The sequence below is a fragment of the Rana temporaria genome, chromosome 8, assembly GCF_905171775.1.
Source record: "Rana temporaria chromosome 8, aRanTem1.1, whole genome shotgun sequence".
NCBI classification, from domain to species: Eukaryota; Metazoa; Chordata; class Amphibia; order Anura; family Ranidae; genus Rana; species Rana temporaria.
Genome location: NC_053496.1, coordinates 102,874,609 through 102,895,018, shown reverse-complemented (window position 1 = coordinate 102,895,018; position 20,410 = coordinate 102,874,609). Strand labels below are relative to the sequence as shown.

At 41.5% G+C, this 20,410-nt stretch overlaps 1 protein-coding gene across 6 annotated transcripts in view; it reads left to right on the top strand.

The window, feature by feature from the left end:
- Positions 1 to 20,410, top strand: part of ZSWIM8 (zinc finger SWIM-type containing 8) — a 137,059-nt gene that overhangs the window by 19,046 nt on the left and 97,603 nt on the right. For 4 of the 6 annotated variants that reach the window (XM_040320440.1, XM_040320443.1, XM_040320439.1 and 1 more), the window contains 2 exons: positions 5,582 to 5,623; positions 20,115 to 20,268. In XM_040320440.1, the coding sequence (XP_040176374.1) occupies positions 5,582 to 5,623; positions 20,115 to 20,268 (196 nt within the window). The remainder of the gene's footprint in view (positions 1 to 5,581; positions 5,624 to 20,114; positions 20,269 to 20,410) is intronic. The other 2 variants (XM_040320444.1, XM_040320442.1) reach the window with 1 other exon arrangement.

The window sequence follows — 20,410 nt, the reverse complement described above, 5'->3', positions numbered from 1 at the left end:
TTTGGATAATGCCCTATGACTATGATGTAAAATAAAGAAGTAAACCAAGAAAAGTGGTTCAAACATTGCATTCTATATCTTAGAATGGCCAGTTGAGAGTCCTGATCTAAGTACTGTTGAAATGCTTTGGTGTGATCTGAAGGTCATCCAGGACATATGATCATACTGATTCTTTTTATTTCTGTATGAAGATGCCAAAATACCTCCTGACCTCAGTGTAAGTTCAGACAGCAGCTAGTTGAGGTTATTTCCAGGGAGGAAGGACCTGTTTGCACCACATTGGCTGCATTGTTTGATACAATACCAAGCCAAAATACATTGTTTCCAATAGGCTCTGTTCAATGTGGTGAAAATGGAATATGCTGCATTTAAATGTAATGCAACACATTAAAGCACGTCATAGCATGCTGCAACGCATGTTATAGAAATAAATAAATGTTTTATTTTAGCTCTTCCTGTAAACAAAAATGCTGATCAGTGTGACGCACACAAAAAAATGCTTATCAAGGCTATATGGTACAAAAACTGATTTCAGCGCATGGAAATGTGGAATTCAGTCTAAGGGAGTTTGCACTAAATACAAGCGTTATATAATTGTAGTAATAACCTTGATTTTTGTAAACACTTTAATAAAGCTATGGCAATGTAAAAAGCTGTACATATTTCAATAAGATTTTATTATTAATATTGGTTAACAGACGTTTTCTTACAACTCCAAGGGCCAGTCATTTCTGATAGATACAAGTAATCTGCAGAGTAGTGTCACCTGATTGGTACATTTCTTCTATACTGAATCAGTAGAATATCAAGTACTTGCTGTTATTCTCCATGCTGTGTGGACCATATGGTAAGATCTCTATAAAGCCAGAAGCATTTGCATTTTTGTTTTCTGATGTGTTTTACTTGTGTACTAATTTGGTTTAATGCCAAAGCTGATGGGTCTGCATGTAGCATGTACAAAAACATACCAGGGGCTTATGTATGGTTTTTGAAAACGTTGTGGCCTATAGAGTCCAGTCCACTTCTGTCATTTCTGCAGATCATGATTTAAAATGAAACTCAGATTGTACATAGTATTTTTTTGTTTTCTTTTTAACAATTTAAAAATGCTTGGCAGGATGTGTGTGTGTGTGTGTGTGTGTGTGTGTGTGCATATATGTGATTATATACATACCAACTTGACCTCCTGAAAGATTTACCCCCTTCATGACCAGGCCATTTTTCACTTTTTGGCTCTGCCTTACTTTAACTGACAATTGCGCATACATGCAATACTGTACTCAAATGTAATTTTGTATCATTTAAAAAAAATATAGTTTTTTTTTGGTGGTAGTTGATCACCACTGAGTATTTTTTTTTTTCGCGCTATAAAATAAAAGACCGAAAAGTGTGTGTGTGTGTGTGTGTGTGTGTGTGTGTGTGTGTGTGTGTATAGGCTCGTACACACGGTCGGACATCCAACAAAATTTCCCTTGGATTTTTGTCCTAATTGATTTGTCCGATCACACCCATAGCATACACACGCTCAGACTTTTTCGGCAACCAACACGAACGTAGTGACGTTTCAACATACTGCCGAGCGTTTAAAAGAGGAAGTTCAATTCTCCGACGTCACCCGTTGCGTTCCTTCAGCTACTCTATAGTTAGTTGACGTTTCGTGTGAGAGCTTTCGAGATTTTGAAACTTGCCGCATCACGAATGTGCTTTTTCAAATACGAACACTAGTTTTACTAGACAGAAGGCTTCCGGCTGCTCTTTACTTCTGAGCATGCGCATTTGTACTTTGTCCAAAAGTCCGATTGTTTGCTGTACACACGGTCGGACTTTGCACCATCTGACTTTTGTTGACGTAAAGTTGGTCCGTTTGCAGACCCAAGTTTTTGTCCGATGAAAGGCCAAAAAGTTGGTCTGATGGAACGTACACACGGTCGGACAAATGCGAAAAGTTGCGGATTTTGAAGTTGGTTGGCCAAAAGTCCGACCATGTGTATGGGGCTTTAGAGTGTGTGTGTGTGTGTGTGTATATGTATATGTATATGTATATGTATATGTATATGTGTGTGTGTGTGTGTGTGTGTGTATATATATATATATATATATATATATATATATATATATATATATATATATATATATATATATATATATATATGTGTGTGTGTGTGTGTGTGTGTGTGTGTGTGTGTGTGTGTGTGTATATATATAAAAGTCTTGTCGCTTGTGTACAAATTGACCTAAAGTGCCGCTAAAATATATTTGTAATCAAGATTTTGTTACAAGAAATGGGTCATTTTAATCCCAACAGCTTTTGTAATAATGTTTCAGTGCAAAACGAAACTGACAAAAAGTTTTCTAATATTCCCAGCTTGGTAAAGCCCATTGAGTCAATTTTTGCCAAGACATAAGTGTTGTCGTCTTGTTATATGAGCTTCACCTGTGACTAATAATGGATCAATTGGGTCTCAGGTGTGTATAAAAAGAACACCAGTACACTAGACCTTCTCAACTGCAACTAGACCTCTGCAAACATGCCTAAGATTCACCCGGAGACTAAAGTGTTGATTATCAAGAGGCTGAAGACCAGATCCACTGCTGATGTGGCAGACACCTTCAATGTGTCTCAGCGTCAAGTTCAGAGGATAAAAAAAAGATTTGAAGAGACTGGAGACGTTTTGTACAAGGCCAGGTCAGGCCGACCCCGCAAAACAACTACTCGAGAGGACCGTTTGTTGGCTCGAAAATCCTAGGCCAGCCCATTTTCCACTACAGCAGAGCTCCACGAGACCTGGTCACCTGAAGTCTCTATGTCAACCAGAACAGTTTGTCGGATTCTGTCTTGAAATGGCCTCCATGGTCGAATCGGTGCCCATAAGCCAGCACTAAACAAAAGACACTAAACAAAAGACAACTGAAAATCCTTGTGGCATTTGCCAAGGGCCACAGCCTGCTAAAAGGATGAATCTTCTGTTGAATTGCACCACAGTCGCCGCAAATATTGCAGGAGACCTACTAGAACCCGCATGGAGCTGAGATTTACGAGGTTACATCCAGTATGGGGGTGTGCAAGAGATCTGCAGGGTGGAAATCAACATCAATAGTCTAAAATACCAAGAAATCTTAGCTACCTCTTATATTCCAAACCATAAAAAAGGCCACAATTTGCAGCAGGATGGTGCTCCATCGCATACTTCCATCTCCACATCAAAGTTCCTTAAGGCGAAGAAGATGCTCCAGGATTGGCCAGCCCAGTCACCAGACATGAACATCATTGAGCATATGTGGTGTAGGATGAAAGGGGAAGCATGGAAGACGAAACCAAAGAATATTGATGAACTCTGGGAGGCATGCAAGACTTTTTTGTTTGCTATTCCTGATGACTTCATCAATAAATTGTACGAATCCTTGCCAAACCGCATGGATGCTGTACTTCAAGCTCATGGAAGTCATACAAGATATTAAATTTGGATCTCACAGCACCACTACTTAATTTACTGACATATTTTTGGATTTTCAGTAAAGTTGTTCAATTTCTGTATAGGCGACAAAACTTTTGTCTTGTCAAAATTTGACCTTTCTGTCCTTGATTAAATGATAAATCTTTTTTCATTGAAACTAATTTATTTCAGTGCATTAAACATCATTTGGGAGGGCTTTAGCTTTTCATATGAGCTATTTCTAACACCAATTGATGAATTAAAAGTCAGGTTAATAGCAGGAGTTTCTACAAAATAGAGAAGCGACAAGACTTTTGTCAGGGACTGTATATATGTGTGTATATATGTGTGTATGTATATGTATATGTATATATATATATATATATATATATATATATATATATATATATATATATATATATATATATATATATATATATATATATATATATATATATATATATATATATATATATATATATATATAATAAAATTTCTGCTTTAAAACACATCCAATAAAAAAAAAAAAAGAATTTCTTCACAAATTTTAGGCCAATTTGTTTTCTGTTACATATTTTTGGTAAAAAAAATTCCAGTAAGCGTATATTGATTGGTTTGTGGGAAAGTTATAGTGACTATAAACTATGGTGTGTGTGTGTGTATATGTGTATATTATATTATAATATATATATATATATATATATATATATATATATATATATATATATATATAAATATATACTGGAATGTTTTTATTTTATTTATACTGGTAATGGCGGTGATAAGTGACTTGTAGCAAGAATGTAATAGTATTGCAGGCAAACTAACACGGACGCTTTGTGGGAACCAGTGACACTAATACAATGATCAGTGATGTATACAGAGTCACTGCACTTATTGACACTAGTTGGGAAGGGATTAACATCTAGGACGATCAAGGGGTTAAATGTGTGCCTAATAGTGCTTGGTGTAATTTACTGTGTGCTGTTTTTACTAAGGGATGTGCCGTTTTTTAATTCCCTGCCTTGGGAATTGAAAGCTGGCACACCGCCGCTGACAAGATAGAGCTCTGTATTGTTTACATTGACAGAGCTATTTCCTGTCGACTTCTTCTCCGATTAGTGGGTGCCGGCAGTTAGTCATTTGCTGGCACCCACTGATTGGCTTGTGCTGTGACTATACACAACACAGCTTGCTCGGTGGCCGTGCGCACCCCCTACCTGGAAGTGCTGGATCACGAATTGGATACTTGATCCAACACAGGAGCGCCGCTCTGCCGCCATAGTCCTTTCTGAGGCAGTCAGCAAGCGAATACAGTATAGCTGAATCTTAAGTTTTGGGTAGAACAGGGAAGAGTTTTTTAAACCCCTGCTTTTTTTTTTTTTTTTTTTTTTTTTTACTGCCTATGTACCATTGGGGAACTTTTTATTCACTTCCTCTCCTAGAGGCACTACAGCGGGAGGAAATCTTTCAGGAGTGGGAAGAATCACCCCTCTCCTCTTAAACGGGGTCTCCATTGGAAGGTTTTCCCTAAGGCCTGGTTCACACTGCCGTGACTTCAAAGTTACCATCCCAGTAGGACTTCAGGAAATGACCTGCATACGACTTCAATAGAGGTCAATGCAAGTCGTGCCGAAGTCGGACCAAAAGTAGTGCAGGAACCTTTTTCTAAGTCAGAGAAACTATTCGAATCGTTTCATTACACTAAATAAGCTATGACTTGTCGTGTGATATATGCTCTCAAGGTCAGCGTGCATGTTGCACTAGTGTGAACTGAGCCTTACTGGGGGCTAAATTTTTGATTCTCCCCTCACTTTCTTTCTGGATAATTGGCAATCGAATAGAGGCGTAAATCTCCCCAGTAAGGGGGCAAAGGAGCAATAAAAGCTTGAGAGGGGGTCTAACCCTCCCCTGACGCTATTGAAAACATGTATGCAAGTAATATATCTGCTTTAGTTTTTCTCTTAAAGGGTTTGTACATCCAAAACAAATATGTTGGCTTTAGTAGCTGCCACTTGAATAACCCACATACTTTGTACAGCTCTCAGAAACTCTAGTGAAGAGATCACTGCACTTAGTCCTGTGTCTTCCCATTTACTATGAACAGTATAGGTAATCTCACTGTACCTTTTGGATTTGTCTTTTAGGATTCAATCTGGAGGTTACACCAAGAAAAATGAGAATACATGGTGAGGGAAGCAGAGCTGAAAATATAGAAAATGCTTGCTGAAGACCCCGAAAGAGAGAGATCAAAATACCAAAGACCAATACAATGTACACAGGGGTCTACAAATTACAAATAGGAGTGACTGTGGTATAAGTTTACATCCTAGTATTGTATCCTAAGCCAACATCCAGAGGTGTCCATAAATAGTGTGTATTGAGCCAGTGTTATTTGTGCAGTTAGAACATCATGAATATAGTACTCTTTCTTCATTCTCCATATTAGTGAGAGTTTATACCAGCAAGCGGAAAGGGGGGTGGCAAATGTGTGTTTTACCATGGTTTTGGCACAATAATTACAAACACAAATATTGCCTAGACCATGTTTGAATGCGTAACGAGACATAATGTGCAGAGAGTAGCAAACTGCCCACATACAGTATACAGGTGCATCTAAAAAAAATTGAATGTTATCAAAAAGTTTATTTCAGTAATTAAATTCAAAAAGTGAAACTCTTATATAATATAGATTCATTACACACACACAGTGATTTATTTCACGCATTTCTTTCTTTTAATTTTAATAATTTTGTATGGCTGAATTTATCTTGCATAATCCAAAAACAAAAAACACAGAAATGGGACTTTATACTGTATATACCTGCAATAGTAAGTACACATCGATTAAAAATAACAAATCTTTATTGTATACAAAGGTTGAGACCATAGTTGTTACAACGCAGATCTAAAAAAAAATAACTCAATGTGCACAAGGTCAACCTATTACATCATCAACCTATCTCCAAAGCGACCCAGTTGGAATGTTGATCTAGTCAGCGTATTATTAGGGTCAATGCGTTTTTGCGGGTAACCCCGCGCTTCTTCAGGACATTTTTCATGTCCACATGTGATAACAATATAACCTTTACGGTGCCTTGCAAAAGTATTCACCCCTTACTTTTTTTGTTACATTACAGCCTTTAGTACAATGTTTTTTTTTTTTTTTTTTTTAAATCTGAATTATATGTGATGGATCAGAACACAATAGTCTAAGTTGGTGAAGTAAAATTAGAAGAATACATACATCTATTTTTCAGAAATAAAAAAATAATTGTCGTGTGTATATATTCACCCCCCGTTTGTTATGAAGCTCATTAAAAACTCTGGTGCAACCAATTACCTTCAGAAGTCGCATAATTAGTGAAATTATGTCCACCTGTGGGCATTCTAAGTGTCACATGATCTGTCATTACATATACACACACCTTTTTTGAAAGGCCCCAGAGGCTGCAACACCTAAGCAAGAGGCACCACTAACCAAACACTGCCATGAAGACCAAGGAACGCTCCAAACAAGTAAGGGACAATGTTGTTGAGAAGTACAGGTCAGGGTTAGGTTATAAAAAAAAAAAAAAAATATCCAAATCTTTGATGATCCCTAGGAGCACCATCAAATCTATCATAATCAAATGGAAAGAACATGGCACAACAGCAAACCTGTCAAGAGACGGCCGCACACCACAACTCAGACCAGCCAAGGAGGGCATTAATCAGAGAGGCAGCACAGAGGCCTAAGGTAACCCTGGAGGAGCTGCAGAGATCCACAGCAGAGACTGGATTATCTGTACAAAGGACAACAATAAGCCGTACACGCTCCATAGAGTTGGGCTTTATGGGAAAATAGGCAGAAGAAAGCCATTACTTTCAACAAAAAACAAAATGGTACGTTTTGAGTTTGCGAAAAGGCACGTGGGAGACTCCCAAAATGTATGGAGGAAGGTGCTCTAGTCTGAGGAGACTAAAATTGAACCCAACACATCACCTCACCCAAAGAACACCATCCCCACAGTGAAACATGGTGGTTGCAGCATCAAGCTGTGGGGGTGTTTTTCAGGATTCGGAACTGGGAAACTGGTCAGAGTTGAGAGAAAGGTAAATGGTGCTAAAAACAGGGATATTCTTGAGCAAAACCTGTACCACTATGTGTGTGATTTGAGGTTTGGACGGAGGTTCACCTTCCAGCAGGACAATGACCCCAAACACACTGCTAAAGCAACACATGAGTGGTTTAAGGGGAAACATGTAAATGTGTTGGAATGGCCTAGTCAAAGCCCAGACCTCAATCCAATCTGTGGTCAGACTTAAAGATTGTTGTTCACAAGCGCAAACCATCCAACTTAAAGGACCTGGTGCAGTTTTGCAAGGAGGAATGGGCAAAAATCCCAGTGGTAAGATGTGGCAAGCTCATAGAGACTTATCCAAAGGGACTTGGAGCTGCGATAGCTGCAAAACGTGGCTCTACAAAGTATTGACTTCAGGGGGGGGAATAGTTATTTTGTCCTATTTGTTGTTTGCTTCACAATAAAAAATAAAATCTTCAAAGTTGTGGGCATGTTCTGTAAATTAAATGATGCAAATCCTCAAACAATCAATGTTAATTCCAGGTTGTGAGGCAACAAAACATAAAAAATGCCAAGGGGGTGAATACTTTTGCAAGGCACTGTAAAACTCAAACCACCACCCGCATAAAATATGGTAGTGCTGTATTGCCTGGGTGGTCTGTGGGGGAAAGGGATCAAAGCGGTAAGCATACAAAGCCTATTCAAGATTAAAGAAACTCAGGCTGGCACTTTTTAAATAGCTTATAACCTATTAGAAAATTGCTGCTCTGCAGAGAGCCGTCCATATCTAAACGTGGAGCCCAGCAGAAAAACATCCTGTATCCAAATGAAACTGGGATGTATTGAAGATGGGTTGCTGCTGTAATCTGTTGACCTTGTGCACATAAGGGGCCAGATTCACAAAGAGATACGACGGTGTATCTACAGATACACCATCGTAGCTCTGATTTTTACTGGTCCTATCTATGCACCTGATTCATAGAATCAGATACGCATAGATAGGACTAGATCCGACAGTGTTACACTGTCGGATCTTTTTTTAAATTAAAAAATGGCGCCGGGGGCGTTCCCGCTGATTTACGATAAATATGTAAATCAGCGAGATACGCAAATTCACGAACGTACGCGGACCCGTCGCAGTGTTCTTACGTAGTTTCCGTAGCGCGGTACCCGTCGTATACTTACCCTTTCTAAAAGCAGGGGTAAGTATTGTTAAGTATGGCCGTCGTTCCCGCGTCGAATTTGAAATTTCCTACGTCGTTTGCGTACGCTGATTCACGAACACGCGCGTCGCAAGTCCCGCTCACGTCGCAACCACTGACGTCCTATTGCCGTCAGTGGGAGCAATGCACGCCGGGAAATTCCCCGGACGGCGCATGCGTATTTAAATCGGCGCGGGAGCGCGCCTGATTTAAATAGTACACTCCCCCAGCCGCGGAATTAGAATTCCGCCGGGGGAGTTAGGATCCACCGTCGCAAGTTTGGAGGTAAGTGTGTTGTGAATTTGACACTTTCCTCACAAACTTGCGAGGGCGGATCTTAAAACACATAGGTTACACGGATCTAAAGATCCGCTAACCTTTGTGAATCTGGATATATATATATATATATATATATATATATATATATATAAATAAAAATGTGTGTATTCTTCTTTTTTTTTTTTTTTTTTTTTTTCCATATATCTTTTATGTAACAACTATGGTTTTGACCTTTTATACACAATAAAGATTGATGATATTTTTAACCAATGTCTGCTTACTATTGGAGGTATATATAAAGTCCCCATTTCTGTGGTTTTTGTTTTTTGGATTATACTTTTAGGGATGATACCTCCTTTTATTAAATAATGGATAAAAAGCCTATCATTTTATTTTGCATAGAGGGCATACCTACATGTATGTATATTCTATAGGTGGTTTTCTTTGAAAGTAAAAGGGAATATTTTTCTGTTTGTGGTCAAAGGACCGCAAATATGCTGCTTGACATCTATGAATGGTGACACTGATTTATGTACACGTGGGGATCTATTTATAAAAAAAATGTGCATAGCCATTTGCCCAGTGAATCTGTGTGTACATTTGTTCAGTACGAGAGGTCCACCCTTTTTACATCAACAGTCCACTTAACCACTTAAGGACCCCTTCACGCCGATATACGTCGGCAGAATGGCACGGCTGGGCACAATCGCGTACCTGTACGTGTCTCTTTAAGGTCCAGCCGTGGGGTCGACCTGGTCCGAAGCTCCGTGACAGCGCCCGTGGGACCCGAGCGCCACCGGTGTCCCGCGATCGGTCACCAGAGCTGAAGAACGGGGAGAGGTGTGTGTGTGTGTGTGTGTGTGTGTGTAAACACACCTTCCGTGTTCTTTATTGTGGCAATGTCAGTGATCATCTGTTCCCTGATATAGGGAAAGACCATCACTGACGTCACATGTCCAGCCCCACCCCCCTACAGTTAGAAACACATATCAGGTCACACTTAACCCCTTCAGCGCCCCCTAGTGGTTAACTCCTAAACTGCAATTGTAATTTTCACAGTAACCAGTGCATTTTTATAGCACTTTTCACTGTAAAAAAGCCAGTGGTCCCAAAAATGTGTCAAAATTGTCCGATGTGTCCACCATAATGTCGCAGTCACAAAAATTTTTTTTTGATCGCCGCCATTAGTAGTAAAGAAAAAAAATTATTTAAAAAAAATGCGATAAAACTATCCCCTATTTTGTAAACGCTATAAATTTAGCACAAACCAATCGATAAACGCTTATTGCGATTTTTTAATTTATTTTTTTACCAAAAATAGGTAGAAGAATACGCATCGGCCTAAACTTAGGGAAAAAAATGTTTTCTTGGATCTTTTTTTGGGGATATTTATTATAGAAAAATGTAAAAAATATTGATTTTTTTCAAAATTGTCGCTCTATTTTTGTTTATAGCGCAAAAAATAAAAACCGCAGAGGTGATCAAATACCACCAAAAGAAAGCTCTATTTGTGGATAAAAAAGGACGCCAATTTTGTTTGGGAGCCACGTCGCACGACCGCGGAATTGTCAGTTAAAGCGACGCAGTGCCGAATCGCAAAAAGGGGCAAGGTCCTTAACCTGCATAATGGTCCGGGTCTTAAGTGGTTAAAGGGGCTGTAAAGGTAAACGTTTTTTCACCTTAATGCATTAAGGTGAAAAAACATCTGTGGATTAGCGGCCCCCCCGTTTACTTACCTGACCCCTCGAAAGTCCCACGCCGTGAACGCGCAGACCTCTCGGGCGGCTTCTCGGCTCATTCATTGGTTGATTGATAACAGCGCAGCCATTGGCTCACGCTGCTGTCAATCACATCCAGTGACGCAGGGGGTGGGGGCCGAGTGATGCAGTGAGTGGCTATAGCCGCCTGCTGTATCACTGGAACGCGGCTGCAAGAATTAACCACCATGCTCGCTTGAAGGTGGTTAGTTCTTGCAGGAAGGAGCTGAGACAGGTTTGGGGCCAGTCTGTGCAAAACGAGCTGCACAGTGGAGGTAAGTATAACATGTTTGTTATTTAAAAAAAAAAAAAAATTATCTATCTAGTGTTTCTTTAACCACTTAACCACTGGGCACTTAAACCCCTTTTCTAACCAGACCAACTTTCAGCTTTCGGTGCTCTCACAATTTGAATGACAATTACTCACTAATTAGTCATGCAACATTGTACCCATATGAAATTGTTGTCGTGTTTTTTCCCCCCCCCCCCCCCCCAAATGGCTTTCTTTTGGTGGTATTTAATCACCGTTGGGTTTTTTATTATTTGTGCTATAAAAGAAAAAAGACTGAAAATTCTGTTTAAAAAAAAAAATGAATTTTTCTTCGTTACTGTTATAACATTTTGCAAATTATTAATTTTTTTCTTCATACATTTTGGCCAAAATTTATACTGCTACATATCTTTGGTAAAAGTAAAAGTTATAGAGTCCACAAGCTATGGTGCCAATCTCTGAAAATTAATCACACCTGAAGTACTGACGGCCTATCTCATTCTGGAGACCCTAACATGCCAGGAAAGTACAAATACCCCCCAAATGACCCCTTTTTGGAAAGTAGACTTTCCACGGTATTTAATAAGAGGCATGGTGAGTTTTTTTGAAGTTGTAATTTTTTCCCACAATTCTTTGCAAAATCAGGATTCTTTTTTTAGTTTTATTTTTTCCACAAAATTGTCATATTAGCAGGTTATTTCTCACACACAGCATATGCATACCACAAATGTCACCTTTAGGCGTTCTGGAGCATAAATTACACATCTAATTTCCTGACTACCTCTGATGCCCCATACAGGCGATCGGTTTTCCCGTCGGGAATCAAGACTGTGTATATGCTCTATCGGACTTTTTTCAACAGAAAAACTGCCGTAAAAAGATAGAGAGCAGGTTCTCTATTTTCCCGTCGGGGGGGGGGGGGGGAAATCTGATCGGAATTTCCAATCGTGTGTACAAATCCCCACGTGCTAAATTCCGACGCATGCAAATCGATGCATGCTCGGAAGCATAGAATGAATGAATGAATGAATGAAAACTTATATAGCGCAACACATGCGAACTTAATCGCCTCTGGGCGCTTGTTGTTCCTGTCTCCTTTGGTATCAAAAGAGATGAGTCTTGATCTTTCTCCTGAATGTCAAGTGGTTCTCCTCCAACCGAATGCTGGTTGGTAAAGCGTTCCATAGTCTGGGACCTTGGACCGCGAATCTCCTTTCTCCTTTGGACTTGTAGTTGGCTTTCGGTATCTGGAGGAGATTTTGATTGGTGGATCGCAGAACGCGATTGGGATTATGAGCTTTTATTTTTTCGCATAGATAATGGGGAGCATTCCCATAGATACATCTATGCGTTAGACAGAGTGCTTTAAAAGTGATTCTGTCTTTTACTGGTAACCAGTGAAGGGTTCTCAGTGAAGGTGAGATTGATTCCCAAGGTTTTTTCCCAGTCACAAGTCTAGCGGCCGTATTTTGAACGACTTGTAGACGAGCGATTTGGTACTTGGGGAGTCCGAGGTAAAGGGCATTTGCATAGTCCAATCTTGAGTTTACAATAGCTCCCACCACGACCGCTATGTCTTCCTTGGGAATAATAGAACTTAATTTTCTCGGCTTGTCGTAGTCTTTTACGTCACTGCGTTCTTGGCAGTCAAAAGTTCACTGAACTTTTGTGTGACCGTGTGTATGCAAGGCAGGCTTGAGCAGAATTTTGTTGGAAGAACCATCCAAGTTTTTTTTCCGATGGGAATTCCGCTTGTGTGTACAGGGCATTACACTTTTGAAGGCCCTGGAGCACCAGGACAATGCAAACGCCCCATTTTTCGAAAATAAACACCCCAACATACAATCTGAGGCATAATGTGTCTTTTGAACATATCATTTTTTTTTAAGTTTTGGGAAAATGTGGAAAGAAAATGAAAACCACATTTTTTTTTAAAACCTAAAGTTGTCCATTCATACAATATTTCTAACACATAGCAGGCACATAACACAAATTACACCCCAAAATAGATTCTCCTACTCCTCCTGAGTATGGTGATACCACATGCGGGAGACTTCCACAGCCTGGCCACATACAGAGGCCGGGTATTGCCGAGTATGGCTGGGTACTGCTGGGTATCACTGAGTATGGCTGGGTAACGTCGAGTATGGCTGGGGGTGGATGAGATGGCAGGCTGAGAACGGATGGGAGGGATGGCACGCTGAGCATGGAGGGAGTGATGGCAGGCAGAGTATGGCGGGAGGGACGGCTATGGCTGGCATGTGATGGCACGGAGCAGGGCTGTGGGCACTTTGCATCCGGCCCACAGCGCTGCTGCAACCATTCTCTCCCCTTGCACTGTACAGATTGCTACAGAGAGGGGAGAGATGAACTGGACACAACGCCGGTTTGTTTACGAGTGATCGCTCCGTCATTTGACGGAGCAATCACGTGGTAAACTGCTGCTGTCAGCGGGCATTTACTGTGATCCGTGAGGACCCAGTGGTCATGGATACTCCCGTGTGCGTGCCCCAGGTGGTGCGCGGTAGCAAGAATAAGCCGACCGCGCTGTAGCCATCTGTTGGCTATGGCCCGGTCGGCATGTGGTTAAAATATAAAAAACATGTGGAAAAAAAATATTTTTTTACTTACCAGAAATGGCTGTTGCTAGGCAGTCGTCCTTATCTGCCACTTCTTATACCGCGGAGCTGTTCCTTCTCTCCATCCCTTGCGTGGTGTTCTGGGAAATTGGGGCGCACTGTCTTTTGGGACCTGTGTGTCCCAGAAGACAGCTGGCCATTCACAAAGTGACTCGCGAATGTGCAGAAGGAAACGGACAGTGAACCCGCAAGACTCCACTGCCGGTTTCCCTTAGATGGAAGAATAGCGGCACCTCTGGGGGGGCGGCGTCGCGGGGTCCCTGGACATGTAAGTGTCCTTTTAAAAAGTCAGCAGCTAGTGTTTTTAGCTGGAACACTGCTTTAAGTGCAAACAAATGATTTGTGGGCTATTTTCTCGTCTTAACATATGTTCTTTTATTATTGGCATTAGTAAACTTCACATAAAGACCAATGGTGCTGAGGAGCATAGGAAATAGTAGAAGAAATTGGCAAATAATTGTAACGATGGGTTGTAACTTTGCTAATACGGCTTGATTTATGTCTGAATTGCATTCAATTTCCTCTACTACTCGTGTGTATAAATAAAAAGGGATTAAAGCGCCATCTAGTAGGCAGTTTAAAAAAATGTTAGAACTCACAGGGGTAGATTCAGTAACATCTGCGCTTTTTTTTACGTTTTTGCCCTGCGCCCACGCAAATTTTCTGCGCTACCCGTGATTCACGGAGCAGTAGCTCCGTAAATTGCGTGTGCGCTCCGGCAAAATGCCCGGCGTAAGCGCGCGCAATTTAAATGATCCCGTAGGGGGCGGGAATCATTTAAATTAGGCGCGTTCCCGCGGCATGCTCCGTCGGGAAACTTTCCCGACGTGCATTGCGGCAAATGACGTCGCAAGGACGTCATTTGCTTCAAAGTGAACGTGAATGGCGTCCAGCGCCATTCACGAATCACTTACGCACACTATGTAAAATTCAAATTTCGCGACGCGGGAACGACGGGTATACGTAACATTGGCTGCCCCTGCTAATAGCAGGGGCAGCCTTACGCGAAAACCGCCATACGCAAACGACGTAAACTGCGTACGCAGGGCTCGCGTAAAGGTTGTGAATCGGCGTTGGTATGCAATTTGCATACTATACGCTGAGCACAACGGGAACGCCACCTAGCAGCCATCGCAAGAATGCAGCCTAAGATATGCGGGCATAAGAGCCTTATGCCACGCATATCTTAGGCTGCAGTCGGCGTAACGAGGTTCCTGAATCGGGAGCATTCGTTACGCCGGCGCAAGTAAGCAATTGCGCTGCGTAACGATGGTTACGCAGGCGCAATTGCTCTCTGAATCCGGGCCACAGTACATATCTGGCCACATGCAAAATAATCTTCATAGGTGTCCCGTTCCACCTATAGTAGCAAACCAGGCCTGCTGGAGGAGAAGTTCTAGGACCCCGTGGGTATAGGACAGAAGGGATGACGGCATGGGGGTGAACCGCCTCTAAATCTCCTTCAGCGGCACTGATTTGCTATCATCGCAAGGACTGGGCCACCTGTTTTGCATATGGCCAGATATGTACTGTGAGTTCTAACTTTTTTTTTAAACTGCCCACTAGATGGCGCTTTAATCTTTTTCTACACACACACGAGCAGTTAGGGTGCCGATATTGGTATCGGTGCATCCCTAGTAAGAACATTCCTTCAGAAGTAACCGAAAGAAAGAAAGAAAGCAAGAAAGAATAAAAGAGAGAATAAATATAGCAGTTGGTGTAAAAGAAAAAAAAAACAAAAAAACTTTTTAGATACTGCTTCTGTATGGCATATTGGCATATTTATAGGACGTTGCAGTATAACATGAATGTAAAGAGAAGCAATTGGATAAAGGGGAAACTTTTGTTCACTGCCTGCTGGGTGTGGGCAATTGTTGCCTCTTGTCCTATTGCTGCAGTTATCTTGTGTCCTGGTGTCTCTTTCTTATTACAGTTCAGATTGTTACCTTAGGCTTTTCTTTTGTTTCTAAAATGGTTGTTAACATTTATTGGCTGGTTTTCTTGTGTGTGTTGCTTCTGAAAGGATGTTTTCCTTTCTAAATATATGCTGGGATATTGTTGTAAGGAAGTGGTTATAGGTGGATGTTTTGTTAATATTGACCTTATTCCAGCAATAACAAAGTAGTACGTTTTTAAATCTTGGCGTGAGTACTACAGTAATATAAACGGCAGTGACAGTAAACATTGGATTATGCAGACAATGGGCAGTGTTGCCTTATTCTGAAAACCGGATTAGACATTTTCACCTTAGGAAATGGCTTTTCTGAGAGGCTTTATAACCTTTCCATTCCCTGAAACCTGATTCCAGCTTGGTGAACATTCAATATACAAGAGGGCTTTCTGCTTCACCTCCCTGAATATATTCAACCCTTTCAAAAGTTTTTAAAGTACTAGAAAGATAACAATGTCTGCAGGATACCTGTATAATACGTATCCAGGGTCCTCTAATGTACTTCAAGGAAAGGATTTTAAAGTAATGCTGGCCATACACTATACGAAAAATCAGCCAAACCCATTTTCGAAAAACCAACGTTCGGCCGCGAGCCCAAATGATATATTGACCAATTTAAATTGTTCAGAGGACATAAATAAAAAACAAAATCTTTTTTTTTTTTTTTTTACATATACCTAGTGCAGACAGTACGGACGGGAAACACATTAACCTTTCAATTTATCATTCGCTCAGCAGAAAATTTCCAAACGCGTCCTTTTGTTTTTTTAGCTCAAAAACGTCCCAACAATTATCGTTTTTTTTTTTTTTTTGTGCCCATTAAGGGCCAGATTCTCGTACATCCGCGTATCTTTGCGCGGGCGTAGCGTATCCGATTTACGTTACGCCTCCGCAACTTAGACAGGCAAGTGCTGTATTCTCAAAGCACTTGCTCCGTAAGTTGCGGCGGCGTAGCGTAAATCGGCCGGCGTAAGCCCACCTAATTCAAATTTGGAACAGGGGGGCGTGTGTTATGTAAAATAACCATGACCCGACACGATTGACGTTTTTCACGAACGGCGCATGCGCCGTCCGTGGAAATCTCCCAGTGTGCATTGCTCCTAATACGCCGCAAGGACGTATTGGTTTTGACGTGAACGTAAATTACGTCCAGCCCCAAATTTCGTCGCGGGAACGACGGCCATACTTTAACATTGGTACGCCGCACTTACACCACCATATAGCAGGGGTAACTTTACGCCGGGAAAAGCCTAACGTAAACGGCGTAACTGTACTGCGTCGGCCAGGCGTACGTTCGTGAATTTGCGTATCTAGCTGATTTACATATTTTGATGCGTAAATCAGCGTACACGCCCCTAGCGGGCAGCGTAAATATGCAGTTGCGATCCGACGGTGTAAGAGACTTACGCCAGTCGGATCTAAGGGAAATCTATGCGTAACTGATTCTAAGAATCAGGCGCATAGATACGACGGCGCAACTCATAGATACGACGGCGCAACGGCTCGGTTGTGAATCTGGGCCTAACTGTCCAACTGTCCAAAAAAATTACGAACTGTCTAAATGACCAAATTTCGGCCGAGTTTTCACCAGCATAAGTCATAGATCCTAATTTTCTTTATTGTGTTAAGCAACCTAGGGCTCTTCAAAAGCAGTCCATACTAAGGGATGACCACACCCAAACAGGTAAACTACTTACCAAGAAAAGAACCAAACTGATGCCAAGAACAATAAAAAGCTGCTTGTAGATCCTTCTGATGGAATGTAGCATTTGTGAAGATGGGACACATGGACCTTGTACAACTTGGAAAAGGTATGAACAGAAAACCATGTTGCAGCCTTACAGATTTAAGACCCAGAGGCCTGATGAAGAGCCTGAGGAATCTGCAGAAATCCCTGCTGTACCCATTTCAAGCTCTCTCCTGCCAGTGTTTGCAGCTCTGCCAGGTATCTCCCTGAGCTTGTCAGTCACACATTGGCACTCAGAACAGCAGATCAGTTAATTACCCCTGTGCCTGTCCGCTCCCTCACTGCTTTTACCAGCCTGTACAGCACCAACATTGTGACTTGCAGATCAGCAGAGGACATGTTTTCTCTACTGCGTCTAATAATTGTGAATTTGCTCATTATTTCATGAGCAGCTGTTTGTTTTCTATATGTTTACATGCTTACAGGTCTTCCCTGGTCCAAAATTAGTATTGTTAATTTTGACTGTGAACACAGGCCAGCATGGGAACCCTGACGGGTCTGCTTTTACACAGCCCCATATGCAACAAACTGCGATGCACTGTGCGTTCTGACACCTTTTGACACCTTTTGATATTGGAACCAGCATTCCTTTTTTTTTTTTTTTTTTTTTTACCAATTTGAGATGCAGTAGCTCTTCTATTGGATCAGACTAGTGAGCCAGCCTTCGCTTCCCACTCACATCGATGAGCCTTCGCTGCCCATACCTTGTCGCTGGTTCCCTGGTTTTCCTTCCTTGGACAGCATTTGATCTGTCCTGACCACTGCACATCAGGATCATTCCAAAAGAGCTGTGGTTTTGGAGATGCTGATCCAGTTGTCTAGCCATTACAGTTTGGCCCTTGTCCAAGTAAATCAAATTCTTACCCTTTCCCATGTTTTTTTTTCTTCTTTCAACAAATCAACTTGGTCCCAATGTTATGGCTGAAGTGTAGTTCTACATTTGGTTACTAAGTATCTCTGTAGTAGTGCAAGGACTGTGGCAAATATATATTGTGCATAGTCTTGGACTCTACTTAAAGTGCATGTGTGTTATATATATATATATATATATATATATATATATATATATATATATATATATATATATATATATATAATCTTTTTTTTTTTTTTCTTTCTAAAAAAAAAACATGTTATACTTACCTGCTTTCTTTAAAGCGGAGGTTTACCCTCAAAATTAACTTTTTAGCTAAACTATCTCTAGCCTTAATAAAGGCCTGTAGCGTTGTCATTTTTTTTTCAAGTGTGTACACTTACCTGTCTTCAGCAACACTTCCAGGTCTTCTTCCTTGCGGGGAGTGGGCGTGTCACTCCTTTTCCCCGACGGGGAGCTCTGCGCAATGTCTCCTGGGAGTGAGTGTTGATCCTCCCAGGAGACGATTGACGTGCGGGTAAAGCGCGTCATCACCTTCCAAAAATATCCGACGGGGACTCTGCTCTTTACGGCGCTATCCTGCGCCTGCCTTCTAGAGCTGACTGCGCAGGCGCCATAAAGTGCCGAGTCCCCCTCGGATATTTTCGGAAGGCGATGACGCGCTTTACCCGCATGTCAATCATCTATGCCTCGTCTTAGGAAAGCCTACTCCCTGGGGGAGCGAGAACCCGGAAGCCCGGTGAAAACAACCATAAGACCGTAAGTACATCGGTACAAAAAAAAAAATCCAGCATACTGTAGATGTCAGCAGTATGCTGGATGTAACGGTCTATTGGTGTTTTAGGGTGAACCCCTGATTTAAGGCCCCTTTTAACACAAATTTTCAGATCGGACCATCCACAGCGCTCAATGGAGCTGTGAATGTCCACTGACAACTGCCGACATCCTATCCTGGCCACCAAAAATGGACCGATGGGGATCCGTTCCCTATCGGACCTGTGAGAGCCGACACGGACCTGTCCTCCTCCTGCTCAATGGGGATCAGCGGAGAGATCACCTGCTGAGCAAGCAAATCCGCTGGACGGAGTCCCCTCAGCGTGAAAGGGGCCTAATGGGTTTTCACAGAGCAGCCCGGATCCTTTTCTTCTCAGGTCCCCTGCCAGCGCTTCTGGCTTCTCTTCTGTGTGTCCCCATAGCAAGCTGCTTGCTATGGGGGTACTTGTCGCACAGAATGGGGCTCAGCTTCGCCCCCAGCTCCCTCCTTACTGGCTGTGATTGACAGCAGCTGCATGTCAGCCAGTGAGGAGGCAGAGACCTGGGAGAACCAGTGAGGAGGCAGAGACCTGGGAGAACCAGCCTCTATTGTGCACATCACTGGATTGCGAATGAGCTCAGGTAAGTATTAGAGGGGCTGCGGTGGAAGCTGCATACTGAAGTTTTTTTTTTTACCTTCATGCATAAAAAAAATGAACCATAGCCATTCAAAACATGTCCAATATGTAGCCACACCCACTGTATTTCTTATCCAGGCTATCCTGTATGAAAGTCCAGTGTTTGGAGGTATATTATTGTAGTCACTGACATCAATGCTGGGGGCTATTTTTGCAGACACTGTTACCAACATTGGGGTGGTTATTGCAGAATATAATTTATAGCTAGCACCACAGTTTTCTTGCTAAAATATACCTTTTCTTGATTGAAAATGTGAAGTAGACATTTTATTTTATTTATCTGGCACTCTGTTTCTTAAACATTTTTGGCACACAATTTTTTTTTTCTGCAGATAAAAAATGAGGTTTAGTTTTGCAAGTTACTGTGAAGTAAGATATTGTAAATAGAGCTGTACTGATAATTTGACTTGAACATTTTGCTGAAACATATTTATTCTCATTTTAGATGGACTTGTGAACCCATTGGTGGAGCTGTCTGCAAAACAGGTGGCATTTCACATTCCATTTGAAGTAGTGGAGAAGGTGTATCCTCCAGTACCAGAGCAGCTGCAGTTGCGTATAGCATTTTGGAGCTTTCCTGAAAATGAAGAGGACATAAGGTGAGTTGTTGAGGAGAGTTTTGTCTATTGTGGTCATAGATTCACATTTCCTCATGAACCTGTAGTCACATATTTATTTTATACTGTAAACTTTAAAGGCTTGTGTGGCTTGACCATTAAAGGGGTTGTAAAGGTTACATTT